Source organism: Carlito syrichta, unplaced genomic scaffold (assembly GCF_000164805.1).
Source record: "Carlito syrichta isolate Samal-C Ts95f unplaced genomic scaffold, Tarsius_syrichta-2.0.1 Scaffold104795, whole genome shotgun sequence".
In the NCBI taxonomy this organism is placed as follows: Eukaryota; Metazoa; Chordata; class Mammalia; order Primates; family Tarsiidae; genus Carlito; species Carlito syrichta.
This window is the reverse complement of record NW_007048891.1, coordinates 45,943-67,373: the sequence shown is the minus strand read 5'-3', so window position 1 is coordinate 67,373 and position 21,431 is coordinate 45,943. Positions and strand designations below refer to the sequence as shown.

Below are 21,431 nucleotides of genomic sequence, written 5' to 3'. Positions count from 1 at the left end.
TGTCATTTCTGATTGAATTATTTGAGTCTCCTCTCTTTTTTTCTTGGCTTATCTAACCAATGATCTGTCAATTTCATTCATGCTCCCAAAAAACCAACGTTTTGATTTATTGATCTTTTGTGTCTGTTTTGGGTCTCAGTCTCATGTAGTTCTGCCCTGATCGTTATTATTTCTTTTCTTCTGCTAGCCTTAGTTTTAGATCATTCTTATTTTTCTAGTTCCTTGAGGTACAAGGTCAAACTGTTGATTTCTGATCTGTCTTTTTGATGCAGGCATTTAATGCTAGAACCTTTCCTCTTGGGACTGATTTTGCTGTGTCCCAGAGGTTTTGGTATATGTTGTGTCACTATCCTCGTTTGTTTCAATGAATTTTTTTGTTTCTTCCTTAATTATTGACCCAAAAGGTCATTCAGGAGTGATTAATTTAGTTTCCATGTAGTGGTGTAGTTTTGGGAGCTCCTCTTAGTGTCAATTTATAATTTTGTTCCACTGTGGTCCAACAAGATGCTTGGTATAATTTTCACATTTTCAAATTTATTAAGACTTGTTTTATGGCCAACCATATAACTTATTTTGGAGAATATTCTATGTAGAGATTAGAAGAATGTATACTCTACAGTTGTTGAGTGGAAAGTTCTGTAGATGTCTGTTAGGTCAATCTGGTCTGAAGTTCAGTTTAAGTCCAGTGTTTCTTTGTTAATCTTCTTCTTTGATGATCTGTCTAGTGATGGCAGTGGGATGTTGAAGTCACCATTATTGTATTGCTATCAATATGTTTTCTAAGGTTAAGTAGTGTTTGCTTCTTGAATTTAGATGCTCCGGTGTTTGGTGCATATATGTGTAAGATAGTTAAATCTTCTTGTTGAATTGTACTCATTATCATTATATAATGCTCTTCTTTGTCCTTTAAAAAAAATTTTTTTAATTTAACTTCTGAGTTATCTGATATAGGAATGGCTGCTCCAGCTCATTTTTGTTTTCCATTTGCCTGATGTGTCTTTTTCTACCATTTACTTTGAGTCTGTGACTGTCTTTGGCCAGTGGTGTGTCTCTTGTAAGCAGCATATGGTTGGGTCTTTCTAATGATTTAGAAAGTTGCTACTCTGATTCTCTTAAGTAAGGTGTTTAGATCATTGACATTCAGGGTTAATATTATATGCAAGGTTTTGTTCCTGCTATAGGTTGTAAGCTAGCTGTCTTGGGGATTTAAATGTGTAGCTGCATTATTGGCTGTATGAGCTTTGTACTTATGTGATCTTTTATGATAGCAAGTGTTGTCATTTCATTTTCAAGTTTAGGACTCCTTTGAACATCTCTTGTAATACTGGTTTAGTGGTGACAAATTCCCTTAGTGTTTGTTTGTCTGGGGAGGACTTTATTTTTCCTTTATTTATGAAGCTTAGTTTGGCTGGATATAAAATTCTTGACTGGCATTTTATTTTCTTTAAGAAGGTTGAAATTAGGTCCCCATTCTCTCTAGCTTGTAGAGTTTCTGCTGAGAAGTCTTCTGTTAGTCTAATGTCCTTTCATTTACAAGTGATTCAGTTCTCTCTTGCTGCCGTAAGGGTATTTTCTTTCACATTGACTTTGGAGAATCTGAAAGCTATATGCCTTAGTGGTTCTTCTTGTGATGTGTCTTGTAGGAGTTCTTTAGGCTTCTTGTATCTATGTCTAGATCTCTTTCAAGACCAGGGGAGTTTTCTTGAATTTTTTCCTCAGGTATGTTTTCATACTTTTTACTTTAACTTTTTCTCCCTCTGGAGCACCTATGAGTTATAGTTTTGATTGCTTTACATAATCCCATATTTCGTGTAGGCTTTGCTCAATCTTCTTTTTTTCTTTATTTCTATTTGACTGGATTAATTAAAAACACTTGTCTTCTAGCTCTGAGATTCTTTCTTCCACTTAGTCCAGTCTGTTGCTAAAGCATTGTATTGTGTTTTGTATCTCCATCATTGAGTTTTTTAGTTCTTGCTTTTAATGTTGTCACTCTCTTTTTTCATCTCCTCAACTGTTTAATCAATTTCTTTGTTTTGGTTATCAGCTTCCTCTTGTGTCCCATTGAGCTTCTTTAATCAATATTCTTTATTCGTTTTCTGACATTTCAGGGATTTCATTTTGGTTAGGATCTGTTATTGAAGAGCTGGTGTGCCCCTTTGGAGGGCTAACACTGTTGTTTATGCTTTCATAGTTGTTTCTCTGGTTCTTTCTTATCTGGATGAACTATGGCAGCTAATACGTATGAGTTCTTCTGATATAGATAGCCGGTGTGTGTAGGTTTTCTCAAATGTTGGTTGTAATAGTGGGGTAGTGGATGTCGTGGGGGTGTGGATGAGCTCACTGCCTCCTGTGAGGCTAGGGTGAAGGAGGTCTCAGAAAGCTTATGTTGCTCCTCACTGGTGTGTGCTAGTGTCGCTAAATTGCCTGTTGTGTTGCATCGTTCAACCTCCAGGCCAGCAGGTGGTGTCTTTGGTTAAGAGCTGACTTTTGTCAGTGTGGATGGGCATTTATTTGATCCTCATTTACTGAAGGAAGCTCTCTGCTGTCTCAGCAGTGAAGTCACCTATGGAGCACACTGTGGTCCAAGCTCCAGTTCAGCCCTGGGGAGAGGAGATCCAAGATGGGAAGGGCTGAACCAGGCAGGCCTACCTATGCATTCACCAGTGACAGGTGCAGGCTCCAGCTCCGGGGCAGGGTCTGGTATGTGGCCTCTGAGTGATGTACTAGAGACCTCTGCTGCCTCAAGTTCTGCTCAGGAAGCCGAGGGAGGTCTGAGCTCTAGTCCAGAAGAATGGGAGGTCCCCAGGTATCCTCCAGTTACCTGGAGATATGTCTGGGCATTGAGCAGAAAGAACACCAAAGCACCATGGACTGTACCCCTAGGGGAGGGTGGCTCAGCCTTCTACTCTAGGTGATTGGCTGTGCTAGGGCATGGAGCATAGGGGGCCACATTGCATGAGGATTGCTGCATGGAGAGGGTGTGGTGGCTTAGGCTACTGATCCAAGTATGTAGAAATGGGGGTGGCCTGATCATTTACTGGGGGCAATACTTCCCAACAGACTTGGGAGGCAAGCTGTGATCCCTTATGATGACACCTGCAGCCTGATTCCAGATTCCAGAGCTGACCCTGGCTTCAGACCTTGCTACCTGGGAGAAACCACAGGCTCAGAAACTTCCCATCTGCTCGGGCTGCGGAGTCAAGAGCAGGGGAGTGAGGTCCCTCCTGCTTGTCTCCTGCCAACGAGACTGTTTTTCTATGTGTAGGAATGGGGGTCCTCATTTTCCTCAGGATTGCTGGGGCTGCCCCAGCTGGTCTAGGAGGGAGGCTGGGGCTCTTGATCAAGGCTGTGGTAAGCCATGATCATGCTACTTCACTCCAGTCTGGGAAACAGGGTGAGACGCAGACCAAAAAAAAAAAAAAGAAATCTCAAAACTTATCAAAAAACCAACAACCTACATATCCACAAGCTCAGTGATTTTTCAAGTAACACAATCTCAGAGACTCACAAACAGCCCATCACAGTAAAAATGCTGAAAGTAAAAGAAAAGGAAAATGCTGAAAGCAGCAAGAGAATAGGCACAAGTGGCATATAATTTATTAGGGCTCCCTTGATATAATTACCAGTTAACTCTCAGCAGAAACTTTAGAAGGCAGTGGAATAGCATATTCAAAATGCTAAAAGAAAAAAAATCTCGTCAACCAAGAGTTCTTGATGCAGCTAAGCTATATTTCAAAAATGAAGGGTAAAGAGTTTCCCAGAGAAACAAAAATCAAGAGAATTTCTTGCTATCAGACTCAACTTACAAGAAATACTAGAGTTCTTCAGACAAAAAGCAAGTGACCCTAGATGTTAAGGAGAATCCACATGAACACAAAAAAGGCACTGGTAAAGGTGATGATATAATTATAAAAGTCACTATAAATTCCTATTTCTCTCCTTTCTTTTCTTAACCAATTTAAAGAACATTTGTCTAAAATAGTTATATATATAATATATTATTGTACCTATAACACATAGCAGCATAATATGTGTGGAATTTATCTAATAACAGCATAAAGGAGGTGGATAAAAGAAAAGCTTCAATGGGCTAAGAAAATAGTGATATATGGTGGAGTAATCATTTTGTTAATGCATTAGTGGGTCTGTAATAGTAATAGATGTAATAGGTGTAATATATATAGCAATAATACCACAAATGAGGCAATGTAATAGAGCTATATAGGAGTAACATATCTATATATTATGAGAATTAAACTAATATGTATCTGAAGTTGATTCTGATAAGATATATATGATATATATGTATATATAAAATATGTAAGATATATAAGATATATGTGTGTATGTGTGTGTATATGTATATATCAAAATGTATAGTGAAAGAATCATTGATGAAAATACTACATTAAAAAATATTCACTCAGTGTAAAGAAAACAGTAAAGGAAGAATAGAGCAACAAAAAGATGGGATATATAGAAAACAAAAATAAAATAAATATAAACCCAACTATATAAATAATAACATTAAACATGAACGGGTTAAACAATCCCACCAAAATGCAGAGAGTTTCTGATTGGATAAAAAAGCATCATCCAACTACAGGCATACCTTGCTTTATTGTGCTTTGCTTTGCAGCTATTGAGTTTGGGTTTTGTTTGTTTGTTTGTTTGTTTTGCAAATTGTAGGTTTATGGCAACACTGCAGTGAGCAAGTCTGTCAGTGCCCTTTTTCCAATAACATGTGCTCACTTTGTGTCTCTCCTCTGTGTCACATTTTGATAGTCCCCACAATACTTCAAACTTTGTCATTTACAAACTTTGTAATTATTTGGGGATGCCATGGACTACACCCCTATGACAGTGAAGTTAATCAATAAATGTTGTGTGTGTTCTGACTGTTCCACTGACCATTCATTCCTCTGTCTCTCCCTCTCCTTGGGCTTCCCTGTTCCTGGAGACACAATGACATGGGACTTAGGCCAATTAATAACCCTACAATGGCCTGTAAGTGTTCAAGTGAAAGGAAGAGTCACACATGTCTCACTTTAAATCAAAAGCTAGAAATGATTATGCTTAGTGAGGGAGGCATGTCAAAAGCCAAGGCTGGCTGAAAGCTAGCATTTCTTGTGACAAGCAATTAGTCAAATTCTGAATGCAAAGGAGCAGCTCCTGAAGAAAATTAAAAGTGCTACTCCAGTGAACACACTAATGATAAGAAAGTGAAACAGCCTTATTGTTGACATGGAGAAAGTTTGAGTGGTCTGGATAGAAGATCAAACCAGCTTTCCCTTAAGTCAAAGTCTAATCCAGAGCAAAGCCCTAACGCTGTTCAGTTTTTAAAAAGCTGAGCAATGAGGAAGTTGCAGAAGAAAAGTTCAAAGCTAGCAGAGGTTGGTTTATGAAGTTTAAGGAAAGAAGCCATCTTCATAACATAGAAGTGCAAGGTGAAGCAGCAAATGCTGATGGGGAAGCCCCAAAAAGTTACCCAGATGATCTAGCTAAGATCATTGATGAAGGTGGTTATACTAAACAGATTTTCATAGTAGATGAAACAGCCTTCTATTGGAAATAGATGCTACCTAGGACTTTCATAGCAAGAGAGGAGAAGTCAATGCCTGGCTTCAAATGACACATTGGCTCTCTTGTAAGGGACTGTTAGGGGTTTGTGACTGTAAGTTGAAGCCAATGCTCGTTTGCTGTTAGGAAAATCCTAGGGCCCTTAAGAATTATGCTTCATCTACTCTGCCTGTGCACTATAAATGAAAAGACCTGGATGACTGCATATCTGTTTGCAGCATGATTTACTGAGTATTTTAAGCCTGATGTTGAGAACTACTGCTCAGAAAAGAAAAAGATTACTTTCCAAATACTACTGCTTACCAACAATGTACTTGGTCACCCAACAGCTCGATGGAGATGTACTAATGTTGTTTTTATGCTTGTTAACACAACATCTAATCTAATCTGCAGCCCATGGATCAAGGAGTAATTTTGACTTTCAAGTCTTATTTTTTAGGAAGTGCATTTCATAAGGCTTATCACTGCTGCAGATGGTGATTTACAGATGGTGATTTAAAGTACATTTAAAACCTTCTGCAGAGGAGTCACCATTCTAGATGCCACTAAAAACAACAGTGGTGATTCATGGGAGGAAGTTGTATTAGTTTGTTTTTCATTCGTATAAAGAAATACCCGAGGCTGAGTAATTTATAAAGAAAAACTGCTTATTTGGCTTACGGTTGTGCATGGTACCAGCATCGGCTTCTGATGAGGCCTCAGGAAGCTTACAATCACGATGGAAGGTGAAGGGGGAAGCAGGTGTGTCCCATGGCAAGATCAGAAGCGAGAGAGAGAGAGAGAGAGAGAGAGAGAGAGAGAGAGAGAGAGAGAGAGAGAGAGAGAGAGAAGGAGAGAAGGAGAGAGAGAAGGAGGTTCCAGACTCTTAAACAACTGGCTCTCATGTGAACTAATTAGTATGAAAATGACACCAAGCTGTTGGTGAGGGATCCGCCCCCAAGATCCAACTATGTCCCACTAGGCCCCACCTCTAGCATTGGGGACCACATTTTGACATGAGATTTGGAGAGGCCAACCATCCAAACTATGTCAGAGGTCAAAACACCAACATTAATAGGGGCTTGAAAGGAGTTGATTCCAACTCTCGTGAATGACTTAAGGGTTCAAGATTTCAGCAGAGGAAGCATCTGCAACTGTGGTGGAAACAGCAAGAGAACTAGAATGAGAAGTGGAGCCCGAAGCCGGGACTGAATTGCTGAAATCTAAAATTTGAATAAATGAGAAGCTGCATCTCATGGGTGAGCAAAGAAAGTGCTTTCTTGAGATGGAATCTACTCCTGGTGCTGTGAACATTGCTGAAATGACAAGAAAGGATTTAGAATATTCCATAAGCATCGTTGATGAAGTAGCTGCAGGGCTTGAGAGGACTGGCTTCAGTTTTGAAAGAAGTTGTATTGTGGGTAAAACGAGAACAACTGTATGCCTACAAATTAGATGCCTTAGGTGAAATGGAAAAATTCCTAGAAAGACACAAACTACCAAAACTCACTCATGAAAAAATTCAAACAATTAGACACAATAAATGAAGAGACTGAGTGAGTAACCAAGAAACTACCTACAAAGAAAAGCCCAGGCACAGATGGCTTCATTGCTGAATTCTACTGAATGAGTTGGGATTTTGGAAAGAAAAAAAACAATTATGTACAAACTGTTTTAAAAAACAATAGGAAACAATACTTCCCAACTTATCTTGATAGTAAAATCAAAGAAAAACATCACAAGAAAATCACAGACCAGTATCCCTTATGAATATGGATGTTAAAACATTTTAAAAAATACTAGTAAACTAAATTCAGCACAATATAAAAATAATTACACACTTTTGTCAAGTGGGATTTATCCCAGGAGTGCGAGAGTGGCTTAACAGCTGAAACTCAATTAATGTAATACACTCTGAAAACTACAAGTATACCATATCAATAGAATAAAAATAGCATGATCATCTCAACACACAGAAAATCATTTGACAAAATCTGATATCCTCTCATGATGAAAACACTTGACAAACTAGGAATAGAAGAGAACTTCCTAAACCTGATAAAAGGCATCTATAAAAGCCCACAACTAACATCATAGTTAATGATAAAGATCAGATGCTTTCCCTCAAGATCAAGTTCAAGACAAGGATGTCCACTCTTGCCACTTCTTGCCTTAAGAATTATGCTACATCTACTCTGCCTGTGCACTATAAATGAAAAAACCTGGATTACTGCATATCTGTTTGCAGCATGATTTACTGAGTATTTTAAGCCTGATGTTGAGAACTACTGCTCAGAAAAGAAAAAGATTTCTTTCCAAATACTACTGCTTACCAACAATGTTGGTAAGCATTGAGTTGAACATTGTCCTGTACATTGTCCTGTACAATGAGTTGAACATTGTCCTGTACATTTTAATGTAAGAAGGAACAAAGAGAACAAAGAAAGAAGTGTAAGAGGGAAAAGCAGGAATAGCTCTAACCTTGAGGCAGGCATTACTCCTTTCCTGGAAACTTTCTCTGCAGACATTACGCAATTAATTGTACCCTTATCCGCTGCACCTGCATAACCAGCTACATCTGCTTCTGTAAACTTGCTTGCTTGCTTGCGCCAGCAGGAGATAGGAAATGTTGCAGTTAGATCAAAGAAAGCCCCTAACACACATAGCCCAGGCCTTCAGAATATGGTTAAGGGCTATTTAAGACAATCCTTTGCTGCAGGACGGGGCCCTTGTCTTGGAACTTATGCTTCCAGCAAGTGGTCACTGGCCACAGAGCCTTGACTAATAAACCTCTCCTTTGTTAATTTGAGTCGGTGGGCTGTCATTTAATTGCTCGGACCCTACTTCATTAACTGGGCAATTAGGCTAGAAAAAAGGAAATAAAAGACATCTATATTGGAAAAGAAGGAGTAAAACATCTGTGTTTGCAGATGCCATAATCTTATATGAAGAAAATTCTAAGGAATTCAATAAAAAACTACTATAATTAATGAATTCAGTAAATTTGCAGAAATAGAAGATCAATATACCAAAATCAATTGTATTTCTATACATTTGTAATGTACAATCTGAAAATGAGATTAAGAAACTCCATTTACAATAGTATTGTCTTCTTGGACTGCTCTAACAAAATGCCACACACTGGGTGGCTTCAATATCAGAAATTTTTTTTCACCAGTTCTGGAGTCTAGAAGTCCAAGGTCAAGGTGCTGGGAGACTCAGTTTCTGGCAAGGCCCCTCTTCCTGGCTTCTCACTGTGTCTGCATGTGTCCTTTTCTGTGTGCATGCTTGGAGAGAGAGTTATCTGGTATTCCTTCTTCTTTTTATAAGAACACCTATTAGGTTAGAGTCCTACTCTAATGAGCTTATTTAACCTTAATTGCCTTCCTAAAGGCCTTATCTCCAAATACAGTCATATTGGGGGTTAGGACTTCAGTATGTGAATTTTGAGGTGATTAAGTTCAGTCCATAACAAGTATCAAAAAAGACAAAATACTTAGAAATACACTTCTAAAAACTACAAAACATTGTTGAGAGTAATTAACAAGGCTCTAAATAAATGGGAAAAAAACCAAAAAACCCATGTTCATGGACCAGAAGACTCAATATGATCAAGATGGCAATACACCTCAAACTTATCTACAGATTCAACACAATCAGATGATTTATTTGTAAAAATGGACCACCTAATTCTTAAATTCATTCTTAAATTCATATGAAATTATAAAGTACTTAGAACAGCCAAGACAGTCGAAAAAGAAGAACGTAGGAAGACTCACACTTCCTGATTCCAAAACTTAGTATAAAGCAATGGTAATCAAGACAGTATGGTACTGGCACAGGGAAAGACATATAGATCAATGTAATACAGCTGACAGTCCTCCAAAGAAGATATACAACTGGCCAATAAGTGCAGGAAAAGATGCTTCACTTCACTAGCCATCAGGGAAATGCAAGTCAAAACCACAATGAAATATGACTTTATTTATTTATTAATCCCACAATCCTCCTAGCAGATACGACTTTAGACCCACTAGTTTGGCCAGAATCAAAAATTCGGTGATGATTGTTAACGAGGGTATGATGAAATTGGAGAAATTACACTGGTTGTGGGACCATAAAATGGTGCAATGGCTTTGGAAAACAGTCTGACGGTTCCTCAAATGATTTAGCATAGTTACCAGTTGACCCCAAATTTCCACTCCTAGGTGTACTCCCAAGAGAAATTAAAACGTCTACACTGAAATTCGTACATGAGCATTCTGACAGCATTATTCACAATAGCCAAACGGGGCCAATAATCTAAATGTTCATCAATAGGTAAATGAATAAGCAAACTGTGGTATATCCCTGAAGGGGAATATCATTTTTCCCATAGAAAGGAACAAGGTACTGCTTCATGTGACAATGTGGATGAGCCTTGAAAACAGTATGCTAAGCGAAAGAAGCCAGTTCACCAGACCAGGCCCCGTGTGATTCCATTCAGCTACAAATTCAGGATAGGGAAGCTACAGAGACAGAACGGAGATGAATGGTTCCTTAGGGTGGGGGAAGGCTACTAGCTAAAGGGTAAAGAGTCCGTTATGAAGTATTGTGCACATTCTAAAATTGACTCTGGTGATGACTGCACATGTCTGTGAACATACGGTGTCTTCATAAAGTGCTTAAAATAGGGAAAATCCTTTACTGGCACTAGAAGCTGTGGAGTGGTATGAGCCGACAAATACAACAAAGACATAATCTGCTTGAAGAGAGCAGTGACCTACAGCTTGCGAAATAGCCATACACCCAGAAGGCGGTAGCCAAATTCCTCCTCACAGACCCTTCCAATGTCACGGGCATGAGCTCTGGAGGCACTAGGATCATAGATTGCATCTGGCCTGCTGACTCCACTAGGAGAGGACTGGATGGTGGATTTGTCCTGGGCCCCCTCTCGTGGGGCGGAGTGTGGCATGCTCCCAGACTGGGCTAGCTCTTGGCTACCCTTCCAAACATGGGGAGGATTTCCTAATAAGGAGGCAGAGCTCCTGCCAGGACTGCTACAGCTCCCTCCAAGTTCTTAGGTGTCTGAACTTGTGGTACACATGATAGGAAAGCCCCACTTTTCATGGCCTATTTCAGCCACATTTGCAGGGTTTGGACAGGAACACACAACAGTCCCTGAAAGAACGTCATTTCTAGTGCTACTTGACAGCACGCCAGTGAGAGAGGACTGATGTCTGTGAGGATGAGCAGATGAAGGCATTCCACCTGTTAAAAACAATTGCTGCTCAAAAAAAGAGCAGACAAGTTTGGAAATGAACTGAAAGCCATAACAAGAGAAAACTACAAAATTCCTGATTTTCTGTTCCCAACAAGCTGCAAGAGGACAATGGAAAGATTAGACTAGAAACATTCTCACTGATCACAGACCCCAGTGAGGGCTGTGAACATAGCTGAGATGAAAGAAGGAAAACACAGCAGCAGATAAAACAGAAATTCTCCCAGAACTGAGACGAAAAAGGATAAAAAATTGAGAACGATAAGGCGTTCCAGCGATAGAAACGGGAAATGCAATCTGTATAATGTAGAAACCCTAGAAATCTGTAACAGACCAGTTGGATATAATCTAAATGTTCATAATGGAGTGGAAGCAACCATTAAGGAAAGAAAAGAAAGATTTCCTAAACTAAGCACAGAGACCCTTCATAGTATCCTTATGAAATAGGAAGGCATGAATTGTCACTCATTTTTTGAAAATAAAGGGACCCTCAAAACATGGAGAAGAAATTCTGCTAAAGAGGCAGAGCAGATGGGCACGGTGGCTCAAGCCTGTAATCCTAGCACTTTGGGAGGTGGAGGCGAGAGGATTGCCTGAACTCAGGGATTCGAGACCAGCCTGAGCAACATGGAGAGACCTCGTCTCTACAATAAATCAGAAAATTAGCCAGGCGTGATGGCACATGCCTGTGGTTCTACTTGGAAGGCTGAGGTGGAAGGATTATCTGAGCACAGCAGGTCAAGGCTGCGGTGGTCATGAAAGTGCCACCATTGCACTCCAGCCTGGGTGACAGAGTGAGACTCTGACTCAAAAAAAAATAAGAGGGGGAGCTTCCTGCCAGGACTACTTATGGCATCTGCCAGGGAAATGAAGGGATATGTCTGATTTCTCTCCTCAGTATGAAGCTTGGCCAGAGCCCTGACCTTTGACCTTCCAGAGCAGGGCCCTTAGTGGTGGTGTCAGCGCTGGTCATGTCAGCGGTGTCACTGAGGTCTTAAAATTCCTTCTGCAGTAAATCCGTCTGCCAATTAGTTCGAGTGACATTCTGAAACAATAGTTATTATGAAGCTTTGAGTGTGTGAGAAGGGAAGGTCTTCAAGGGCCAAAAACAGTTTTGAGAATTCTCTCCAGAAAAAGTCTCCTCTCTCCTATTCCCGCCCCTTCCACGAGCCTCTAAATGACTCCATGACTTCATGAGGGGCTCCGGGGAAAAATGATCTTTTCCTTGGAAAAGATTCTTGCAGCAGTGGTCGAGCACCTTTTCAGAACTTTTCTTGCTATGAGTTTAAGATCACAACTATGTGGGAAAGAATAATAGCCTGCTTGGCGATGCAGCACGCCCACTGCTAATGGCAAAACCACATCCACCAGCTGATCTGAGCCTCCAGCTCCCCGGGGACCAGGATGTAGGATCACAAAGCCAAATTAGGAATCAGGACTCAGAGCTGCATCAGGGCTCCCTCCTCCCCACTTCCCGCAACATGGAGAAGGGGTCTGATAAGGAGACAGAGCTTCCCACTGGGACTGCTTACAGCATACAACTAACTCTAGTGCTTGGGCGACAACCACGTGCCAGCAGCTTCTGCCTCAGTGCACTGGTTTTCTGTGGGTCTTAAGCTCCACCAGGATCAGACTACTGACAGCCTTAAATGCCAGCGCACTCCTCCTCCCAAGTCGGGACACAGTGCAAGTTTCATAGGTGTGGCTATTTTGTTTCTTTCCACTCTGTTCAAGGCCTTACCCTTGTTCACCTCTCTTTTTTATGGCATTTCTGTTGTTCTTCAAAAAGAGAGGGTCTTGCTATGTTGCCCAGGCTGGTCTTGAACTCCTGGTCAAAGGAATCCTCCTGCCTCAACCTCTCGTGCAGCTAGGATTACAGGTGCACACCACTACACCTAGCTTTGTTTACTTTTTTTTCGTTGTTGTTATTGTTGAGTTGAAGTCTCACTCTGAAACCCAGGCTGGAGTGCAGCGGCATGATCACGGCTCAGCTCAGCCTTGAACTCCTGGGCTCGGGTGATCCTTCCACTTCAGCCTCCTTGATTAACCAGGACCACAGGCACACACGACCATGCCCAGCTGATTTTTTAAAATTTTATTTTATGTGAAGATGATGTCTCACTATGTTGTCCAAGCTGGTCTTGAACTCCTGGGCTCAAGTGATCCTTACACCTTGGCCTCCCAAAATGCTGGGAATACAGACATGAGACACCACGCCCGGCCAGTTGACTTTCTTAAACACCAGGTTTAGCCTCTTCCTCCTGTCACCTAAATGCTCTCTGATGATACATTTGCCATCTAACATGATCTGTACCTGCTCAAGGTCTGAGACCCGACATCAGTCTTTCTACCAGGAGCCCTTGAACACATCTCAGCAAGTCCAGCCTTCCTGGGTTAGATGTACGGAAGGCAGTAGAAGAATTCCCTTCTGGCACAAAAAGCCAGCCAGCCCTCTTCTGGGCAAATATGTGATATGATGGTGTTTGCTCTAATTGGGGGAAAGGGACTCACAGAGGCTGTAATAAACTCAAGGAAGAGGCTCGGTTATTTTCCTCAGAAGGGAGAGCAACCAAGTTCCTTCATTGTCTTAGAGACAAGTCACTATATGATTATTTCTTCTTGAGGTTATGACCTATTTTAAGGCAAGGGATAGTCAGTAGTTCTGCTCAAAATCACCTGACGGAGCCAACAGTGGAACCCGTCCCAAACCAAGAATTCTTTCTCCAGTCATTTTTCCTAACTGAAGGAATGAGACCATCATGTCTCTCACAAACCGGTGGCTCTAGCTGCCAATCGTACTCACTTCTTGTCCTTCTTGCTAGAAGACCAGAGCACACCACACAAGAGAGGGTGTGGAACTCACCCGTGTCAGGGACATGCTCCAGCCAGCCCGAGTGGTTCAGTCCCACTGGGGCACTCTGGGAGAGCGGACAACTTCTTCTAGGGAGATTCGAGGGCTCTGGAGAGGTGATGATCGTCTTCCTCCAACTCTGGGGGAGAAGGAAAGAGGCAGAGGGTAAACAGAGAAAAGGAATGACAGGCTGGCATTGTTACCCCTGCTTTTTCTAATCACTGGGCTCTTTCCTGTGAGTAGAGCACACAACCCAAATGCCCACAGCTCCAGGGCACCCTTCACATCAAAACCCACAGAAAAAGCCTCTCCTGGAGTCTGCCATATGTAGCCCGTATGGCCCTGTGGATAGGCTGTCGTTTCACAATGTGAAGTGAGGGCTGTCGAGACAATCTTCAGACTCCACATCTCCTGCAGGTGGTCAGCCACACAGATGCTTCCCCCCATCCAAGGCTGTTAGCCTCAGCCAGGCGCATTCTTTTGGGGGCAACTCACAAAGTCCCTGATGCCTCATAATCACGAAACAGACGCCGTGCTTCAGGAATAAGGACTAGTGCTGCCTGGGGTCTTGGGAAGGCCTGGGACACGGGCCTTTTCTTTGTCATTCCACTGTCCAGAGACAAAACCTCACGCTTCTTGTTTTTTTTCTGCCTTATAAAGTTATTTTCATAACTTGAAAACCATGGTATGTCTTCAGATAAATGCGTGTTCCCTTTCATTTCCCTTTTGTATTCCCCATTCTGTAAAGCACACAGTGCTTAGAAAATTATCTTAGTAGTTTCTGGAAACGCCAACATATCAACAAGGATCAAGATGGAGCAACACACTTCACCCATCTCTTCCATGTGAACACAGCAGAAGCCTACGAACAGAACGTGTAGGTCAGCTGTCGGAGGGCTCCAAAGGTGAACGGCAGCAAGTGTACTGGGAAGGGAGACTAGAAGTTACCCTGACCCTCAGGTGAGTTTCCTGCTTCGTTGTTCCCGTGGTCTGCCATGGCCTGAATTCCACCGCCGCTTGAAACCGGGCATGGACAGAAAAGACTCCAAAAGATTCTTCGATTTGAAGAGAGGGAAAGAGGTCCCCAGGGTTCTGAGGGTTATGAGGGAGTGGGGAAGCCCTGTGTACACACATGCTGTTTTCTCCCACCTGATCCCCCATGAGAGGAATGGCAGTAGTGGCCAGGCAGGCACCTAAAATGCTGAGGGGTGGGAATTCGCTCTGACGGAGGAGCCGTGGTCCTGAGAGCACGGGAGGGAGTTCCTGTTTCTTTTTTCTCTCTGTCCTCCTGCCACTTGGCTCCAGTGGTAGATGCAGCTGCAGGAAGTACAGGTAAAAGCAGGAAAACGAAAGGCCCAGCTTTCCACAGAAGGGGCATCTAGAAACCAGGAAGTAGCTGGAGGAATGCTGAGAGGAAAGCATTCAAGGAAATGCTCACATGATGTTGTGCACAAACTCCTGGGCTTACCTGCAGACCGCCTGAGTGCATCCGACCCTACATAGCATCACTAACGTCTTTGAGAACTGAACTATGGGACAGAACATTTTCCAGGCTCCAGACTGGCCCCTAGGTGGTCCACATTATCCAAATAACACCAAAAACACTTTGAGACCTGAACTGATATGAGACAGCACTTGAAGGCTAGAAATTACTTGTAACCTGATCATAACTAGGTCAATTGCTCGAAAACCCTACTAATCATGGTCCTACATAAAAACTAAACAAAGGTAGGCCACAGAGGAGGTCTACTGAAAAAAAAACGAAACTAAACTAAACTAAGCAAGACTCAGAGTTGTATAATATTCAAAATGCCCGGGATACAACACAAAATTACTTGGCATACAAAGAACTATGAAAATCTCAATGACTTGTAAGGAAAAAGATAACAGATATCAACTCCAGGAAGACATAGTTAGAATTATCGAACAAGACTTTATTTTTTTGCCTCTTATTTTATTTTTTCCCCTTTTTATTTATTTATTTGTTTGTTTATTTTTATTTTAAAGATGTGGGGAACAATTCAGGGTGAGGTATACAGATGTTCCTTATGCAGGTACCCTTGCTGCTGAGGTATGCCCTCTCTTCCCCAGGGAGAGTCCCACTACTGCCAATCCCACTTCCCCACCCACCTCCTAGCAGTTTCCCATTACTGTCAATCCTTTTCTTACAGTATTATGATCCTCGTTCAAGGTCCACTTATGAGTGAGAACATGTGATACTCAGCTCTTTGTTTCTGTGATACATCACTCAATATTATAGACTCTAAGTCCATGCAGGTTGCTGTGAAGTTCATGATTTTGTTCTTCTTTATAACTGCATAATATTCCGTCGTGTATGTATATCACTTATTTTTTTTATCCAGTCCCCTTTTTACGGGCAGCATGGTTGGTTCCTTGTTCTTGCTACTATGAACAATGCTGCAATAAACATACATGTGCAGGTATCTTTTTTATAGAGTGATCTGAGTTCTTCTGGGTATATTTCCAGTAGGGGGATTACGGGGTCATATGAAAGGTCAATTTTTAGATCTTTTAGGAATGGCCAACTGTTTTACACCTTCACCAACAGTGTAGAAGTGTTCCCTTTCCCCATATCCTCTCCAGCATCTGTTGTTCTCTGAGTTATTGATGATGGCCATCCTGACTGGAGTTAGGTGGTATCTCAGTGTGGTTTTAATTTGCATTTCTCTGATGACTAGTGAGGTTGAGCAACTTTTCATGTATCTGTCGGCTGCTCGTCTGTCTTCTTTTGAGAACTGTCTATTCATATCTTTTGCCCACTTTGTAATGGGGTTGTTTGTTTTTTTCTTTTTAGCACATTTGGGTTCCTTGGACAAAGACTTTAAAGAAGCTATATATAGCCATGCTCTAAGAAGTAAGGGTGAACACTCTTAAAATGGTTGTAAAATAACAGCAGAGAAATAACAGCGAAAAGGAATGAAGTAGAGATGTTAGAACAGAAAAATATAATAACTAAAGTAAAAATCCACGGGCAGAGATTAATTATAAAGTGAGACATAAAAGGATACTTTTAGATAGAAATGATCCCATTGAAAAACAGGGAGACAGGATAGGGAAAACTCCCCACAGACCATCAGGTACCAGTGACACTACAACAAAGGATCGAACATGGTCATCAGAGTTCCAGAAGGAGGAAGGTATGGTGCAGAATGGTATCAAGAATAATTGCTGAAAGCACCCCAAGTGTGATAGAAAACATGGACTTACAGGCACAAGAGCTCAGCAAACTCCAAACAGAAAAACCCAAGGAAATCAAACTGCGGAAAGCTAGAGACAACGAAAAAATCTTGAAAGCAGCCGGAAACAACTTCAGATAACATTTAGGTGGGCATTCATTCAAATGACTGCAGATTTTTCCTGTAGGCCAGAAACAATTGGGGCAATATCTGTAAAGTTCCGAATCACTGTCAGTCCAAATTTCTATATATATCCAGCAAAAATGTACTTCAGCCATGAAGGTGAAACAAACACATTCTCACACAGAGAAAAGTTAAGCAAAGCCATAGCAGTTGACCTGCTCTAAGGAAACGTTAAAGGGAGACCTTCATACAAAAGGGAAATGATACAGAGGGAGACTTCAAACTTTAGGAACAAAGGAAGAACAACAGAGATGGTAAATAGCTGGGCAAATATAAGACTGTTTTTCTCCTCTTAAGTTTTAAAAAATATGTTTGACAGTTAAAAGCAAAAATCGTGATATTATCTGATGAGGTTTTCAATATACGTAGATATATGTAACTCAGTTCTTTGTTTCTATGAAAGATCACTCAGTATGATAGACAGATGAAGAAGAGCCAGCAAATAAAAACTACAAATACACACAAACACACACACAACAACTACAACATAAAGGAGGTTAAAGGAACCTATATGGTGGATGGTTTCTACATTCCACTTGAAATGGTAAAATACTAATACTAACTAGACTGAAAAGTTAAGGATGTGTATTCATTCCTATAATGATGACAAAAAAAATTATACAAAGAAATAAAGTTGACAACTCAGTAGATAAATTGGAAGGCTTAAAAATGTCCAAATAATCCAAAAACAGACAGTAAAAGGAAGCAGAGTGACGAAAATCAGAGAACAGAGAGCAAATGATAACAGGGTAGGCCTACATGTAAATACGATTAAATTAAGTCTAAATACTCAAAGTGTGTCACCAAAAGGAAGATTGTCAAGATGATTAAAGAAGAAAAAAACGCCTAACAACATGCTGCCCACAAGAAACTCACTTTCAAATGATGATAAAGATAGGCTAAAAAAATTAAAGGGCAGAAAAACTCATGCCCCACAAATACGAATCAAAAAGGACACTTGAGCGGCTGTAGCAATATCAGACAAAACTGACCTCAAGCAAGGAAAATTGCCAGGGATACAGAAGGGTATGACATCACGAGAATGAATTCATCAGGAAGATCTAACAATCCCAAACATCGATCCGCCTAGCCACAGACCTTCAAAATATATGAGGCAAAAACTGACAGAATTTAAAGGAAAAATGGAAAATTACAGTTATAGTTGGAGACCTCTAGACTTTTATCTCCGTAATCAATAGCATAAACAGGAACGGCAAGGGAGAGACCACACCATCAACCGACTGGAATGCATCGACATGTGTAGAATGATCCATCCAGCAGTAGCACATACACATTATTTTCAAGCGCTTGTGGAACATTCACCGAGAGAGACCGTGTCCTTAGTGATAATGATAATAATAAAACAATATGAATAATAATTATAATACACTTCAGTTTTAAAGTACTGAAACCAAAGTATGCATCTCTGACCATAATGGAATTAGACTAGAAATCGGTAATAGAAAGTAATTATATTGCTGTTAAAGAGGGAGATCTCCACCTACTTAGAAATGAAACAACACATTAAAAAAATATCCTGCGGCACTCCAGAGGGTATGTTGAGAACATTGGGGAGTGTTCTGACTCACTCAGCACATGCTCTGTGATTCCTGCTGCTCTGGTTCATTCATGCTACACTGTATCATTCCTGGCTCCTCTTTATGCTTCTTTTTTTTTTTGAGTTGGAGTCTCACTCTGTCGCCTAGACTGGAGTGCAGTGGCTGCAAATTTTTGACTGTGTAGGGAGCTGGTGCCCCAGTTCTCACGTTGTCTAAGGGTCAACTGTATATTCTTTTCACAAAACTTTGTATCAAGTCATCTCTCACATGGGTTACTGAAAACATTCTTTGAATATTGTCTCCTGGCTGGGCGCAGTGGCTCACCCTGTAAACCCCAGCACTTTGGGAGGCCGAGGCGAGAGGACTGCCTGAGCTCGGGGGTTCGAGACCAGCCTGGGCAACTTGGTAAGACTTTATCTCTACAGTAAGTCACAAAAACTAGCCGGGCGTGGTGGCGTGCTCTGTAGTTCTAGTTACTTGGAAGGCTCGCTGGAGCCCAGCCGGTTGAGGCTGTGGTGGCCCTGAGTATGCCACGGCACTCCAGCCTGGCCAACAAGAATGAGACTCCAACTCAAAACAAACAAACAAACAAACAAACAAACAAACATTGTCTTCTGACCTCTGTAACGACTCTTGCCACCACCAAACACTGTTCCCTCCTCCCCTGCTGCGCCATGAACTTGCATACTGTCAGGCCCTTGACGTGGCTATTTCTTCTACTTGAAATGCCCTTCCCTGGTGAGACTAACTCATCCTTCGGAAAGTGTCTCCTTTATGCAGTCTTCCCTGCACTTCCTCGGCGCATCCTACCCACCCCAGCCCTTCTCTCTGTGAACAGTATTTTGGGGACATCGCTGCAGCACCTCTGTTGTTGTCTGATCCCTGCACAGTAGTACGCATATTTATTTACAACGGGCCTGGTATGATTCTGTTGTCACCCTGGCTAGACTGTAACTTGCTGAGGAAAGAGCCCACGTTTTATTCCTATCCTATGGCTCTGAGTCAAGGTCGCTGTTGGACTTGGGAAGAGCTGAAGGAGTAGAATGGACAGGTCCCAGCACTGTCTGTGAGTGGGGTGTACTGTATACTTTGTTCGTAGCTCCTCACTGAGTCTCCATGACAGCCGCCACAGTGGCAAGGTAGAAAGAGACGAGCACCTCCACTTGCCAGGTGAGAAAACCGACCTCAGAGAGATTAAATAACCGAACTTGCCCCCGCTGTCATTATTTTCTGGGCGCAACTTGGGGGAAGAGGGGACTAGACCTGCATTTATACCGCGCCGCTTCACCACTTTCCTTACTCCGTGGGACTGACTTCTGCCCACGTTTCTGCACCCAACACCGCTTTGACAAAGCAAGCGCCTGGCGGAGCTCCTCGTGTGGACTCAGTCATCACTGTCAGCGCCTCCCGCCACCCTTGACTCTGCTGCCAACCACTGTCGGCCTCGCCCTTCCGACGCTGCCCTGGTCCTCCTTCCGTTTTCGGGATTTCTCTTGGTGTTCACCTGGGTGCTGCCTCCTCCTCTTCTGCTGGTGCGTGGACTTGCCAGGCTTCTTGGATCTCTGTTCGTAGCCCTGACCGTTCCCCTCGTCTTCAGACCCACGACTCCAACACGGCTTCCTGAACACACCCATGGGGGCGAACCTCAGGCACCTCTGACTCGACACGTGCACAACTGAGGTTGTGATCCCACCCCCATCCCCACCCTCTCGGGTGCGATGGACCAAATGTTTGTGTTCCTCCCAAATCCCTGTGCTGAAAGCCTGATCTTGATATGACGTCTGTGGAGTTGGGGCCTTTGGGGATTAGCTGGGCCACAAAGGTGGATCCCTCATGAATGGCATTAAGGTCCTTATAAGGAGGGAGCAGCCAGCGAGCTCGTTCTGTTTCTGCCATGTGAGGAAACCAGGGGAAGGCTGCCATCTGTAAACCGGAAGAAGGCTCTCACCAGAACCCAACCATGCTGGCACCCTGATCTCAGACTTCCAGCCTCCAGACTGAGAAATAAAATCCTGCTGTTTAGAAGTCTGGGGAATTCTGTTACACCAGCCAAGCTGGCTAAGACATCGGGTTTCCCTCCCCTTCCCGTCTCAAGGAACAGTATCACTATTCATCTGCCCTGCTGAAATCAAGGGAACACTTCCCTTTCCATCACCTCCCACATCCAAGAATCACCACGTCTGGTAGCTGTGGTCTCTTACACACATCTCCAAACTTCTAGAGAGGCTGCATCATACAGTGGCTAAAACATGGGGTCTGGGGCCAGACTTGCCCAGATTTGAATCTTTCTACTCAAATGTGTTGTGTAACCTCGGACAAATTATCTTCTTTAGGCTTTGATTTTCTCACTAGAAAAATGGGGATAATATTAATGCCTGCATCTAACGGTTTCCATAAGGATTAAATGTGTTGATTCATTTCAATCACTTGGTGCCCGTCACACAGACGGTGCTCAATCAATATCAGACCAATATTTATTATTTTACCAGCTGGCTACTGCTGGTAAAATTCAGAATCCATATATCTTATCAGATTGCCTGTCAAATTCACCCTTTACTCTGCCATCAAGTGTCCTATTTAAAATATACAATTGACCACACCAACTGACCATACTGTCTCTGTATTTAAAATCCTTCAGTGGGCCAGGCTCGGTGACTTACCCTGTCATCCCAGCACTTTGGGAGGCTGAGGCGAGTGGACTGCCTGAGCCCACGGGTTCGAGACCCGCCTGGGCAACTTGGTGAGACCTCATCTCTACAAACATCAAAAAATTAGCCGGGCGTGTAGCGCGCGCCTGTAGTTCTAGCTACTTGGAAGGCTGA

The 21,431-nt window shown here is 42.2% G+C and overlaps 1 protein-coding gene across 1 annotated transcript in view; it reads right to left on the bottom strand.

Moving 5' to 3' along the window:
* Window positions 1–10,321: 10,321 nt before the first annotated feature.
* The window catches only part of LOC103268632 (rho guanine nucleotide exchange factor 4-like), a 43,913-nt gene continuing 32,803 nt past the window's right edge, over window positions 10,322–21,431 (bottom strand). The window contains exons 2-3 of the mRNA XM_021716351.1: window positions 13,683–13,809; window positions 10,322–10,566 (exon numbers count right to left, since the gene is read on the bottom strand). Coding sequence (XP_021572026.1) covers window positions 10,322–10,566; window positions 13,683–13,809 — 372 coding nt within the window. The remainder of the gene's footprint in view (window positions 10,567–13,682; window positions 13,810–21,431) is intronic.